Below are 15,356 nucleotides of genomic sequence, written 5' to 3' on the forward strand. Positions count from 1 at the left end.
CAACCGCTCCAGCCACAAATTTATCAGCAATATGAGGCACAGCTTCAGCCAAAGCGAAGTGGACACACAATCATATCGACTTTTTTGCCTTACTAAAACTTTTTTTTTTTTTTCGTGTTTTATGTCTCAGAGTCTAAAATTGCAATATATATTTTAATCTAATATATACTAATACTAATATACTAATTTTCATACATTTCTAGGCTCCCATCAAGACTCGAGCAGTCATCATCATCGCACAGGTCGTAAGGCGTAATCTATGCCAAAATAGATGAAGCTGTCCAAATAATTGAAACATTAGCCAAGGCACTCACGCATGTGTCAGCTACTATCCCACTACCCCACACTGTTTGCTCGTTTACTGGGGGCGGTGGAGGTCCAGTGTAAACACAGCTGTTTCGAGAAGGCGCTCGAAAAGCCGTGCCTAACCTCAGACAACAATTGGCGGGGCGGCGCATGCGTCGAGCTGGCACTTGCACCGCCGAGGCAGAGCCAACACAGCGGATTCGGAATCGGAATCGGCATCCGGCAGTTGCTGTTCGAGGCTCGCAGGATACGCACGGCTCTGGCGGATGCAGAAAGGGGAAATGCAACTCGAATCGAACGAAGCGCGAAAAGACGGAGACTGAGTGCGAAGTGAATGAGCGAAGTGCGAGTGCGAGTACGAGTACGAATGGTTCCGTGAGTGTGGTGAATTTATGCTGAAGAGAGTCTCCGGAAGAGAGCTGGACCGTCCCTAGGCTAAGAGAGTGCCGTGCCACACGGTGGCATCCATCTGAACATCTGAAGCATCGCAGTCAAGCTGAGTCCTTGCTGGCAGTCGGTTGTCTGGTCGGGAGGGAACTTTACGTTATACGTGCGTGTGTTAGCTCAGCTCCGATTAGAGTGTGTGCCGGCAATGAAGTGAATGTCCTGGCCATGAAGTCCCCACAAACATAACAAAACACCAAATCATCATCACCCAAAAAAAATCCAAAAAAAAAAAAAAGATTGAAAAGTTGTGCCAAAGAAAACCAAGAAGTCAAGTGTCTGAAATGTAAAAATCCGCCGCTAAGTTAAACCCAAATCAAAATTACCAAAATCATTGCCACGCGAGGATAAACCTGCACCAGAGAGAGAAATAGAGAGAGAGAGGAACCAAAACTAAAACCAAAAAAAATCCAGACCAAAATCAAAACAGAAGCCGGAAAACATGTGGATTAGTAGCCGCCTCTTTGTGATTTGTTTGCTGCTCCATCATGGTAGGTGCCACCTTCGCAGTCCCTTAACCAATCTTTTGCCACACTCTTAAGCACCCAGGCTGCCGGCATTTCCCTGTGTGCCGCCTAAGCCTTAGCACGGCACGCGCCTCCAAGTTATCCCCCCGCTTTGCCAGCATGTTTTTGTAACAAGTCCCAACAGCTGCCGGCATATTTTTTTTGGGATCTCGGTTTTACGCCTTTTCGTGAATAAAACAAAAGGATTTAGGGGCTTTGGGCGGGAAATTTCTACGGGACTTTGGGGGGAGCGGCATTAGGCGCCGGCTGGAGGAGGAGTGAAACTTTTGCCAGAAAATTATGTACGGGGCAATTACTCACTTTATTATCGTTCAAGACGCAATCTTCAGTAGCACATAGAGACCTGAATTTATGGTGATACACATGAGTGAAGACTTGGCGGCGAGAAGGAGGCTCCGTAATTTATGATACGAACTAAGTGCAAATGACTTGGCCGCTTTATGGACCGGCCAAGAAGAGCAGACGGCCATAAAAGTGACAGCAAAACTACAGCCGAATTGCCTCTATATAATACTCCTTTCAAATGGCCTTATGATACAAAACCAGGCGTCAATTTATGCTCCACGGACACAGCCCCTTCTAACCTTCCAGTATTATCCCTTTGTGGGTCGCTCTGTGTGTGTTTGTGTGTGTGGGACTGACTAATGAAATGTGTCAAGAGCAGAGCATTCGATCGACCCATCGACCTTTTCATACTCGTATCAGCGGGGAAAACCTTTGCCGAAATTTGATATTTTCCAATTTTCATTGCCTAGCATTCCAGCATTCGGTAGGGGGCGTTACAAAGCCCCTACAAACTCGTGTATTTTCCCCAAAAAAAATTATCAAAATGCCACACAGATATCTCATGTTTCCTATATACATATATATGTATGTATGTATATGTTTGCACCCTCGCTGGTGCACGGAGCTGGGGAGCAAATGAAAAATATGCAAATGAAATTGTTGCTCAATGTCTAAGCGCTCACACATTTTGCTCGGAGGGGCAACAATTCTCGTCCTCATGCTCGTCTCGTGTCGTAGTGAGAGATGGCTCACATTTCTCGATGTTGTTATTTCATTTCCATGCAGATAAACATAAAACATAATACGTTATATAAAATCACCAGCAGCAGCAGCAGCAACAGCATCGCCGCAAATCCGATTAGACCGTATTTATATGGAGCATTCTATATACATATATACTATAAGGGATATAAGGGTCCGCATTGTGATGGAAAAATTATGAAAAATAATGGAGAAGTTTGTTCGTTGTTGTGCGCACTTTGATTGATTGTGTTTTAAACCGTTTGTGACAAACGCTTTAATTTGCTGCAGGATTAATGAAGTGCGAGGGTAAAGTTTTAGCAAAATATGTGTGCGCCAGATGGCAGCTCTTCTGGCGGATGCACTCGTATTTATTATTAATGATAAGTCACAGAGTTTAACTTCTGTTAATAACAGAAAGTTTTGCTGAAAAGCAGCACTCAGTATGACAGCTTCAAAGCGCTCCAATATTTCGTTTTTTTTTCCTGTAAAATAAAAGATTTTGTCGGCTTCCCAAAAAGTCCCTGCAAAAAGTAACAACAAAATCAAGTTATTCACAATTATTATTCATTCCCTGGTTATTGTTTTTGTTTTTGCTTCTGTTGCTGGTTTGCGCGCTGCTCTGTAAACATTTTAACTTCTTTCAAGTTTTTCTTTTATTTTTCCGTTTTTCGTTTTCCTTTTTTTTTTTTTGCCGTTTCCCAAGCAATATTGAGCATCCGTCGATAGCTTTTGGGTGTTTGGGTCACGCCTCCATGCCCATTTTGGCGCATAAAAATTGAATTTCCTGTATTTTTCGAGCTGATTGCTTACACGGGTCCGTCCCTCCATTTCCGTTGAAGGCGTTCGCCCAGGAATATCCGTGGATACGTAAAGTCCCTTTGAGTCCATCTCTTTTTAAAGGGGACTTGGCGGCAGACAGAACTTGTGCCCAGATCGTGCACCATTAGAAATATTACCACTGCAGTCTATGGCAGGGACACCCGGAGACACCACATGCATCACACATACATACATACGAGTATGTACATATGTACATGTACATATGCAGCCGCCTGGAGGCTACGAAATAATTTTGAAAAGTGCCAAAAGGGCATAATCCAAACAGAGCGAAAAAGGAAGCGCCGACGAGAGAAAGAAGTGAAAAGAAAGCTGAACACAGAAATAATGTCTGAGAAGCTCGGCAAAGTAACCCCTCAAGACTCGCACAAGTGGACGGTGAGGAGCACATTCGCTTGGGATTGGGAATGGGAGTGGTAGTATGGCAGTGGAACGGGGTAATGGGGGGCGGGGATGCTCGACACAAAACGAGCGGAAATGCGAGCCAAAGCCGAGGGGCAGACAGGCCGATGCGGGGCTGCAGTTGCAATGCCAGTTGCAAGCACAGAAGCAGGCAACTGCAGAAAACAATTTGGAAAGGGAATTTGACGCGAATGGAGACAATTTTAATGCGCTTTTCCAATGGCCGAAACGAAACGAAGGCTGTAAAATGAAATTGCAACTTTAACGACTAGAGGTGCAAATTTGAATGGGTTTTAATAGCAAAAGAAACATTTGGAAAATATTTACTGAATGCCATATCGAGAGGGATGTTGGGAGGAACATTCGAATAGTGAGAGACTTTTATCGATATTGAAAATGTTGCTTCCTCTTTCGTTGCTTAAATTGTAGAACTTAATTGAATAAATTATGACTTCGATTTCTTTTCTGCAACTGCTAGATTTAATTTATTGTATAAAAGTATTTATCCACTGAATATGCAATGCCAAGAGAAACTTTAATTTAAACTACAGTGACTTGCCTTAGTAACCTCTTCTTTCTTATATGCAAAAATGCAAAGAAATATTACTTACGAGATCAGAAGAGATCTTCTCGAGATTATTGGGAAGTGATATTTCTGTTAAATTATTGAAAATCTTTTAATATATTTTCAATTATAAATAATAATAGTCAACACCTACCACGCCCGTGTCTCCAATTCATTTTAACCTTCAAGGCAAGAAAAGAAATGGCGTAGTAAAAGTAGTTGTAAATTTAATCTAAGACTCTAAGCTAAAGCTGGCTCTTTGATATATACCTTATTTTTGTGCAAGGCAATTTCCATTGGTTTGCCGAAATATCCAAATACTCTGCTAAGCGGATAAAGCGCAGGCCAAGAGGAGTTGCATAAATTTTGAATTCGCCATTGGAGCCATTGCCATAGGCCGAAGACCAAGTCGAACGGCCCAAAGGAAAGGAATCCGAGTTGGGACAAAGCCCACACCCACACAAACACACAAACACACAGACACACACTTTCACATAAGCTCAAAAGGAAGAGCGGAACACACGCACAGGAAAAGGAGAGGGTGGACTTTTTGTTTTCGCAGGAAAGAATAAAAAACCCTACAAGTGGATGTACATGCACCCACCCAGCCAACCGCTCAAGCAACACAACCACCCAGTCCCACACCCACACACACACATGAGATCTTGCTGTAAGGCACATGCTCGTAAAACATACCCTTTCTACCATAAGAGACGAGTGCCAGGCATACTCAAGACATACTTGCAATAATTTTATGGCCTGGCAGAGGCCTCATCTTCCTCATCCGCGTCCAGGACTCGTACCCGGGAGCTGCGGCTGAGCTGCTGGGCTGCTGGGCTGCTGGAGTAGGAATCTGTGTGGGAGCGGGATGTGGTAGCCATGAAATCAGCGGGGAAAATGATGGAAATGGAACGAGAAGAAGACGGAGACGTAGCCCGAGACGAAACCAGAAAGCAGTTACATAAAAATCCATGCTGTCGAGCATAAAACAAAAAGCGCCTGGCCAGGCACAACAAAAACCCGTACAAAAGGCAACAAAAAGAGAAAGAAAAACGAGAAGGAACGTGTGAGTCGCTTTGGGCGCCTCTTATACCCGTACTCAGTCTTATATACATTTTTGGCATGTTTTTTATTTTAGAATTAAAAAAAAATTTTACATTTTACATGTACTTTGTACTACATCCACTACAAGTATTCTACATCTAACATGTAGTTTGTACAGTACCATTTATCTCATCTCCTCCCGGGTTGCTCGCGCACTGAACGCGGCATGTGCGGCGGGGAAATGGTTGCGTTGTCGTAGGCGGGGGGGAGGGGAAGCAACTAAATTTTCCATTCTGGCTATAATTATGACCCGATCTGATTCAGATTCGGCAATCTGGTAGATATGGGGGTTTTCAACTGCGTTTTTAGTTTATCGTATCTTTAAACTTGCCCCCGATTTTCGTCCTTGTGTGGGCGGAGGGGGCGGGGCGATGATCCTGTAGCGTGTGTTACTGAGTCTGGAAACCAATTTGGTTTCCAGCCTTAGTCCTAGTCCAGGCGCTCACAAGCGGACGAGGCAGCGGCAGTCGGACAGCGCAGCGGCGGCAGCGGACTGGCTGTAAGCTCGGCTATTTATGCTTAGATATATATCTTATGGGGTCGGAACGTTTCCCTCTGCGTTGCACACCACTTTACAACTAATATACCCTAACTTTTTTGAGTACGGGTATAAAAAACAGAAACTCGGAAAAAAAAAATGGAAAAGAAAAAGGGGAAAAAAACAACAACAACAAAAAACAACTCTAATTGCAGACACAATGACTCGTGGAGAAGCAGAGAGAGCCAAAGGGGGGGACGGCTGTTGGAGATTGAACGAGTTGCAAGGATTTGCACAGCGCCGCAGGGGCAGACGAGAGACAGCCGAGGCGCATTCATGTGGAATATGAAGCGAAATGTCAATTTGAGAAATATATATACATATAGCGATATATGTATATATGAATTTATGTACTTGTATTCGGTTCCAAAACTCCCCAATGGGCAGTGGGCGGGAGTGGTAACTGGGAGACCAAGTCCCAAGCTAAAGACGAAATTGTTATTCTAATTTAAGATAAGGCAAAATCTGTTTGTTCTCGAGAGAGGCGCTTCGGACGAAATGAAAATGGGTTTCAAAGCCGACAAGGCCTTGCTATTTGGGTATTCTAAAACAAAACCGACTTGCTTATTAAAGAGCAAAAAGGTTAAAAGGACACACCGCCCACGCCCATACCCAAGCGGACTCTGCGCAATTTATGCATTTTGAATATCACTTTTCACGGATTATTGCATATTTTTATGGAATCTAATATAAATACGAGTAGCAATAAATGTTTTTATGCCTTTTTCCTGAATCTTTATGCGTGCCAAAATCGTATATGGAACGCATTTAATATCATAGTCATGGAATATATTTATATGGGCTTGGAATATATGCATATCGAGCACTTACTCTTAGTGGTTGGTTGGGAAAGCATCTTTCGATATGTATTGATGTATATGCTACTTAATCCATAGTTGAAGTGCGCTATGCGACTTATTTTTGTTTAATTTCTTTAATTATTCCACGCACACACAATAAATAACTAAAAGGATTCTTGGCAATGTGGATTGATGATTTTTTTCAAGCTATGATTTTTTTATAAAGACTGAGGGAACTATCCGTTGAAGGTCTTTAGAGAAATAAACTAATTGAATTTTTGGATGTTCTTGATAAATAGAATGAATAAAATATTTAAAATAAATTACGATGAAGAAATCGTAAAAATTATAAATATTTTTTTTCTTAAATCCACATAAAATCCGGAATATTTAGTTCTGTATATTCTGTGTAAACTCTTAACTCATTTTCGTACCATCTATATGTTGCAGATGCAACCTACAGCGAACCGTTTGAGACACATCTGCGTGGTCCTGGATTCGTAATGGAGCCGCCGGGGCGCGTGGAATTCTCGAACTCCTCGGGCGGCTGGCTGGACTGCTCCGCCTCGGGCAGCCCGCAGCCCACCATTGATTGGGTACATGCGGACGGCAGCGCCGTCACCGAGATCCACGGAGTGCGACGTGTCCTGAGGAACGGCACCCTCGTCCTGATGCCCTTTGCGGCGGCTGCCTATCACCAGGACATCCACAATACGATCTACCGCTGCATTGCCAGCAACTCGGTGGGGCGCATTGTGTCCCGGGACGTGCAAGTGAGGGCTGGTAAGTGGGATGCGGCATGGCCCAGTCCAGAGATGCATATTAAATGAAATATATACTCGTATTTTTCGTGTGTGTTCCACAGTCGTGGCACAGGCCTATAAGGTGGATGTGGAGGTGCTATCTGCGTCGCGGGGCTGCACCGCCATTTTGCGTTGTGTGGTGCCCACGTTTGTCAAGGAATTGGTACGAGTGGTCTCGTGGGTTCATGAACCCGCTATCTACATCTATCCCTCGTTGCAAGGCGGTAAGTAACCTGGCAGGAGGGCATCATCACAGAGAGAGCTCTGTCTGCCTGCCACTGACTGCTGACTGCTGACGAAGCGGACCAAAAGGACACGGAACGGGGCTCGATTCAACTCAACTCGACGCGACTCGAGTCTGCATCCTTGTCCCTGTGTGGCAGCGGCTTCCCAAGCCAACAAAGTGCATTGTTTGTTTGCAGTATTTGCCTCACATGTTTGCCAGCTTAACTGCCACAACCATCTGCACCCACCGCTACCACTATACGTATCTGCCTCGTGCCACTCTCCCGTCCTTTGGTGCATAATTAACATTGTCCTTTAGCAATTTGAGAAGCGCTTTTAGCCAGCCTTAAAGCACTCTCTCTCTCTCTCTTTGCTTGGAAATCACTCCCTTTTTTAAAACTGCTTACTGTCTAGGCCTTCAAGGATGGATGCCTTAAGTATTCGCTGAAGGATTGAGGGCTAAGGGTTAAGGGTTGTGGGGATATAGTTGAACTTTGGACTGACATTGGACATCCAACTCGAAGAGAGCTTGGCACGATAATTGACTTCTCTCCTTCCACAGACGGAAAATTCCATTTGCTGCCCACTGGCGAGCTGCTCATCCACAATCTGCAGGAGAGCGACGAATCGCAGTCCTTCCGCTGTCGGAGCATGCATCGCCTGACCCGCCAGGTTGTCGTCAGCTCGCCCACACGACTACGTATTAATTGTGAGTATATCTGCACCAGGGCCCGGGGTTCCCGGGCCGAATCGCAGCGAAACCGATGCCAAGCCAAGCCAAGCCATCGAGGCTGGCACATAGCGTGGCCACATAGCTGCTACTCGTATACCTAACCAGTGTCATATCTCTCCATCATCTCTGCCGCTGCAGCTCATCGCGGCATCATTTCGCCGAGTGTGGTGGAGCACACGGCTCATGTGCAGGTGTCGCAGGACGAGGGCGCGGTGCTGCTGTGCGTCGCTCAGGGATGTCCTTCCCCCGAATACAGGTGTGTATGGTGACAGAAATCGATGGTATACACACACACACACAGACAGACAGACCATGCGACACACCGCCCAACGAAGGCTTTAGCACACATTTCTGGTGAAACTTTTGACGTTGACAGGCTTTGGCTTTGGCTATGGCTATGGCTCCGGCTCTGGCGCTGGCTGTGGCACACATACACACACTGATATTAGTTGTTAGTGGCAGCCGAGCACTTGTGTGCGTTAATTGGAACGCATACATCTATAAAATGTGCGGGCAGGTCGTTTAGTTTGCGGCCAAATAAATGAAGAGACTGACTTTGATCCGGGGTAGGTAGGAGAACAGTTTTCCCACGAGCAAGAGTATAAAATGTGTCTAAAGAGCCGGGCCCTAATTGAAATGTGAGCTAAAAGCGTTAACTAACTTTCACAACGGACGATGGGACGTATGCGTACTACATGATATATGTTCTGCGTATACGCCGCCACGTTGAGCCCAGACATCAACAACAATGGCATAGGTAATGATGTGTGCATAGTCGCAAATCTGCGGCAACAACACACAGATGGGCGGACAGGCCAGCGGACAGACTTATGTATGTATGTGCAGCCATAATTACGCTTTGATAAGCAGACAAGTAAAACAAAGTGGAAACTGTTGGGGAGGAGTACGAGTAGGAGTACTCACACGAGCAGATGGATGAGGGGCAATGTCAGACTGCCGGCTGGCAACAAAAGAATCTATAAGCGAGACCAGACAACGACAGCAGGATAGAAGGATGGATAGATGGATGGATAGATGGATAGATGGATGGATGGATATATAGATAGATTGCAGTGAGAGGGTAAAAATGTTGCAGCCATTTCATAATTAATAAAGCAGAAAGGAAAGAGTAGCGTGGGGATAATGAGCCAGCAGAGAATTAATGCAACACCAGACAAAAGAAGTGGAAAAGTGCTGGAAAAGTGTTGGCGGAGCATAAAGGTAGTCCCCAAGGCCTTGAACTTCAGGATGTGGTCTCTTCGATACTGTAATTGCGGCTAAACTTTATTCTCCGTTAGAAAATGTTCAGCAACGGCCATGATAAATGAACGCCAAATGCCAGCTCGAAATTCGGTTCCATTAATTAAAGTCAGTGGGCAAAAGTGTGCTATAAAACAAGGAATTTCCATTACCATTACCATTGATAGAAAGGCAATTTCCTTATGTGCATTACATAGCCAATGCCTTGGAAAGGATTGCCGAAAGGATTGCAACGTTTACTTTTCGAGCACATCTTCCGTTTTGGTCATTTTGTAGGTTTCCCAATTGAAAATCGCGATTAATGGAATCCATTTATAATAGTCGGACCGAATAAATCTTTGCAATTTCTTCCTGCCACAGCTGGTATACCCACAATGGGGCCGGACCCCTGCCTGTGCTGAGCGGCCCCCGGGTTCGCCTGCTCGGCCCCATTCTGGCCATTGAGGCCGTCACGGGCGAGGACTCCGGCGTGTACAAGTGCACGGCCAGCAATGTGGGCGGTGAGGCCAGCGCGGAGCTGCGCCTCACCGTGGCCACGCCCATCCAAGTGGAGATCTCGCCGAATGTGCTCAGCGTCCACATGGGGGGCACGGCCGAGTTCCGATGCCTGGTGACCAGCAACGGCAGCCCCGTGGGCATGCAGAATATCCTGTGGTACAAGGACGGGCGCCAGCTGCCTTCATCGGGCCGCGTCGAGGACACGCTGATGGTGACCCGCGTCAGCCGCGAAAATCGGGGCATGTACCAGTGTGTGGTGCGAAGACCCGAGGGCGATACATTCCAGGCCACCGCCGAGCTGCAGCTGGGGGGTAAGTTTAGTCGGCCAGACTGACTCGCACTGACGCGAGGAATAGCTTATGGCGGAAATATTAATGTGCATGCACCCTCCCCTCTCTACAGATGCCCCGCCGGTGCTCCTGTACAGCTTCATCGAGCAGACCCTGCAGCCGGGACCAGCTGTGAGCCTCAAGTGCTCCGCAGCCGGCAATCCAACGCCGCAAATTTCATGGACACTGGACGGATTTCCGCTGCCATCAAACGGAAGGTAATTGAACTTGTTGAAAAGTGTATGGTGGGTGGAGGGGGTGGTGGTAGGGGGGGGCTTGGCAATGGCAGCGCTGCGGGCGTTCTCTGCAAAAATTTATCTCAACTGCGGCTGCCCCCTACTGCGGCTGTGGCTGTGGTTGCATTTATTGCAGTCGTTGTGTGTGTTTTTTTTCTGCCTTTTCCCTTTTTCCTTTTTTTGCATTTTCCTTTCAAAAACACACACACACACACACATGCACATATATATATTTTAAATAAAAAAAAAAAATACATATATAGAAAGTGGCTGCCGACTGCCGCGCCTACAGAGGTGGGTGGCTGGCTGGCTGGCTGGAAAGTCGTCGTCGTCCTCGTCTGCTTCAGCGTTCATTCACTTCTAGTGGGAGTGCCACTGTGCGACTGTGACTGTGTCTGTGTCTGGCCCAAGGTTTTGGCCAGGCATTTCTATTTGTTAATTAAGCCCTGGCCGAGTGAGAGAGAGTCCTGGTCCTGGTCCTGGTCCTGGTGCGCCTTTGATTCCCATGGATCCTGGCCATAGCCTACGCATTTAATTGCATTTTTGTTGGCCCTTTGCCAATCCTATTAAATCCTCTAAGTGATACCTTAATGACATTGACATTTGCATCACATGGTGGGGAGGGGATAGAGCCCCATCGATTCAGACTCGAAATCGAAAAATACGGAAATAGTTTGTTTGCTTTGGGGTACTACGTAGAACACACACAAATAGAAGTAAAATGCAACAGCGAATCGATTGATTGCCAATTCCGTCTCTCCGACATTGTCAGCGGCATTTCATTTGATTTTTATCGCCCTTTCTCACTCTGTCGTAGTCTCTTTGGTTTTTTTTTTGTTTTTGTTCTTTTTATTTTGCGGCAGTGGCAGTCTGCAGCCGGATCCGTACTTCATTTGCAGTTCGTTGGCAGCTGCCACTAATTGTTTGAGTTACGTCTGTAATGATTTGCAAGTCAAAGTTTTCACTCGGCGACTGTTGACTTCTGTTGTTGATTAAAAAATACTCGTACAACCACCACCAGCAGCAGGAATGGCCATGGCAGTGGCAGTGGCAGTAGTTGTGGCTGTGGCCCTGGCCCTGCCCGCATTCCCCCAGCAAAATCAGTTTTTATTTGCATTTGCCACTGACTTCGGCTCCAGCTTAGTGTTGCCATCCGGGCCCCAAACAAACTGCTGAAAGGGAAGGCAGCCTGATTTTTGTCCTGCGTTGCCCATCTGCGCAATATTTTAATTAAAACTTATGCAATATATCGAGGGCAGGAGCCGGGAGTGACATCACTTTGATGGGTTAATGGGTGGCAGTGTGGTGCGGCAGTCGCCTAAGGAATACCCTGGAAGAAATCGCTAAATCATATTATTCCCTGCAGATCGCTGGCGCATGTAATGAAAAAGAGGCGCCAAAGAGCTATCCACACGATAGTTTTGCGGTCTATCTTCTAGGGTCTAATATGCATACTTATGCCACCGCTTCTATACCTATGAATATATCAGTGCTCACTCACAGCACCATCAATAGCTGCAGGTCTTCAGTCCTTGACTTTAAGACCTCATAAAAACCCTTCGAAGAATTATGCATGTAAAACACTTGAGACTGCATCTTAAAGCTCTTGTCATGAATTGTCTTCACTCAAGGGGGCGGCCATCCACGCTGGATGGCGGAGGAGGATGGCTTGTGTCCGGCAGAGCTGATGCCGGAGGATGGCTTGACCACGAGGCAAAATTGATTACAAAAATTTGTGTGCTGTGGTCGGTGTGAAATTTTGCTTTCGAAAAACTTGTGCGGACGGGTGGGCGGAGGGGGCAGTGGAGACAGATTTGCAGAGTTGACGCCGATGGCTTTAATTTAAAAGTTATTTGAGCAACACAATTTTGACACATAATGCCTGAAGGAGAGGCATTATCCTGCCGAGGCCGGCAACCTAATTTGCCTGCTCCGCAATGCTGCATAAATTTGTGTTGCTTCTCGTTTGCGTTGTTATTGCCGAGTTTTAAGTGGTTTACATTATTCGGTTTAAAGGTATATCAACTTGGTAAGTGTATTTATTTAATGCAGACACACAAACACACCAACACACACAGACACGTACACATAAATATACACAAGCCCAGCAGAAGGCAATCGGAGTGGCAGACAGACAGGCAGGCAGGCAGACAGACAGGCAGGCAGTCAAGCAGCCAGGACGGATGGAGAGGCTCTACGAGGAGCCAGACGAGAAGCCTTGGGGCGGAAATTAAATGATTGCGCGCACGAGGTAACTCAGCACTCAAACGCTCATTTTACGCCATTTTCAAAAGTTTGTCTGCGGCAGTGGCTGCCGCCGTCGCCGTCGCCGTCGCCGCCTCCCCATCCTCTCCCTCTTCCTTCCTTCCGTTTTTGGCGTTTGGGCGCTCCAAGATGGAGGCGTGTGTGCGTGATGTGATGCTTTAGTCAGCCACTGCAGGCGTTATGAAAATGTTGTGTGTAATTTCGGGCGAAATGAGAAGGCTCTTAGGCAGACACTGTATGTGGCACGATTCCCTGCTCGTAGAGGATGCCCTAATCTGCGCCTGGAAGCTCCAGTGATTGGGATCTTTTACCAGCCACCGTCTTAATCCGGCTCAAGCACACACTTTTTCCACTGCACTGGGGCGAAGTGCAAACTCGATTCGCGTAAATTGAAATTCATAATTTCGGCAAACTTTTGCCACCGAAAACTTTTGCCTCTGCCCCCAAAGTCGCACCTAGGGATTCTTGTCCTTGTTTCGCTTTTTTTTTTTAGTTGGCTGGCATTAAACCAACCCGCCCATAGTGGCGGTCGGATGGGCGGCTGGGTGGATGGGCGGGCGGGGACTCACACAACAATCAGGCTAAAACAGCACACAAAAGCCGCGCCAAGCTATTAGGTTTATATTGTTGCAGCCAAAGCGTTTTATGCCCCACACACACACACACACACACACACACAGTGCAGTGCCGTTTAAGCCGTTGGAGGATGAGAAAGGAGGAGAGCCTCTCTGGCCAGAACGGGTGCAGATGCGGATGTGGATGCGGATGTGTGCAACTTTGTTGCAATTTTGTCCCCGCCATTGTTTCAGTGCGCTCAAGTGCGGACTGCTGCAGCAGTCCCTGCAGCTCACTGTCTGGGCCACAGCTTCATTTTCATTTAACTACAGTTTCAGTTTCTGCTGTTTTTACAAGCCCGTCCAGGCCCGGCACTCCACTCCACTCTATAAAACGGCAAAAGATTTTTCGGCTTTGGTTTCGGTTTGACTTGGCCGCTTTCTGGAAGGGCTGCACTCTGGCGCGGCTTATGCATTCATAAGCCCCCGCCACACAACAGTCAGAGAACGGGGCTTGCTGCAAAAGTTAATTAAAATTGTAATTACTTTCCCTACGCTGCTGCGAGTCGTATTACGCGAGCAGAGTGGCTGCTACTCGAACTCCGAACCGTAATGCCAATTGAAAAGTTGCCGCTGAGCCGCAAACTAATGAGCCTCGGGCTGGCTTAGATTCGAATCCCACACAAGACGCCTCATCAGCCGTTTGTGTGAGTGCCACATGGCGTATGCGTAACAATGTTGGCCTGTAATTAATGTCTGTAATGCCAATAAGCAGCCCAGGCAGACGGCAGTGCAAACAGGCAAACAAACCAGCGAGCGAGCACAACTTAATGCCAACTTGAGCGTCTCACGAAATCCTTTTTTTTCTCATTATTTTCGTTGGAGCGTAACGGCCGCATTTAGTGAAGGAGAGGAGTCGTATGTGTGTGGGTGTGTGGGTGTGGGCGTGGCACATGACATTGACAGCAATATAGAAACTATGCTAAGCCCCGACTGCGCGGCCAGCGCCGACTGAAAGACTGACAGACTGACAATCTGACAGCCTTCATTACGGCCCGAACATGGCGACGAAAACAAAATGATGCCTACGGCCAAAGGATTTGGGTCAGGCTGCATTCCAAATGTGCCCGGGCCGGGGTTGCACCACAACAACAGCCACAAGGGCTGTGAGTGTCAGCCAGCTCGTTTAAATATGCAGCAACAACACGAAAACAATTCTAAAACAAAAAAAAAAAACCCGCACATTGCGCATCCGCCACGTGGCGTGTGCCCGCTGAAATCTCTCCATATTAATGTGTTCTCTCGCCTTTGTTGCTCCACTCTTTTTTTGTCGTTGCAGATTTATGATCGGACAATACATCACAGTGCATGGCGATGTAATTAGTCATGTTAACATAAGCCACGTCATGGTCGAGGATGGCGGCGAGTATGCCTGCATAGCCGAAAACCGTGCGGGCCGAGTGCAGCATGCGGCCCGCCTGAATATATATGGTAAGTGTTGTACTCACACTTAAAGCCCTCTATATTTATGCATTCATGTGTGGTAAGTGCTAGAATTCACTGTCCTTTATCCCTGCGAAAATAAATCCAAATAAATATTTTATGAAGCCGCAACTTCAGCTTGATCGCTCCAGAAGAGTCCTTTGATATTACAAGTAGCTCAAAGAAAAGTAATGGGGAATGCCACACCATTTTATAGCATAATCGAAAGATCCAACTGATCGTACCCTATTCGATTCGTGCAGCCTCCGTTTGGCATTCAAGCACGACTCTTTAGTGGAGTATCTACATATGTATATCTAGCATGGGCAGCTACTTTACACAGGCACTTAAACGTTTTCCCTGGCGGGGCCTAGCTCTGCTGGTTCGCCTACATTTGCCTGATTTTGTTTTACAACACG

General features: G+C 46.6%; 1 protein-coding gene across 10 annotated transcripts in view; it reads left to right on the top strand.

Annotated features, from left to right (window-relative positions):
* The first annotated feature begins 650 nt into the window (after positions 1-650).
* The window catches only part of LOC111070472 (Down syndrome cell adhesion molecule-like protein Dscam2), a 30,227-nt gene continuing 15,521 nt past the window's right edge, over positions 651-15,356 (top strand). For all 10 annotated transcript variants that reach the window (XM_022361035.2, XM_022361036.2, XM_022361033.2 and 7 more), the window contains exons 1-8: positions 651-1,241; positions 7,003-7,335; positions 7,418-7,579; positions 8,143-8,289; positions 8,452-8,569; positions 9,934-10,382; positions 10,474-10,618; positions 14,795-14,946. In XM_022361035.2, coding sequence (XP_022216727.2) covers positions 1,193-1,241; positions 7,003-7,335; positions 7,418-7,579; positions 8,143-8,289; positions 8,452-8,569; positions 9,934-10,382; positions 10,474-10,618; positions 14,795-14,946 — 1,555 coding nt within the window. In that variant the 5' untranslated portion in view covers positions 651-1,192. The remainder of the gene's footprint in view (positions 1,242-7,002; positions 7,336-7,417; positions 7,580-8,142; positions 8,290-8,451; positions 8,570-9,933; positions 10,383-10,473; positions 10,619-14,794; positions 14,947-15,356) is intronic.

This window comes from Drosophila obscura, unplaced genomic scaffold, assembly GCF_018151105.1.
Source record: "Drosophila obscura isolate BZ-5 IFL unplaced genomic scaffold, ASM1815110v1 contig_1, whole genome shotgun sequence".
Classification (NCBI taxonomy): domain Eukaryota; kingdom Metazoa; phylum Arthropoda; class Insecta; order Diptera; family Drosophilidae; genus Drosophila; species Drosophila obscura.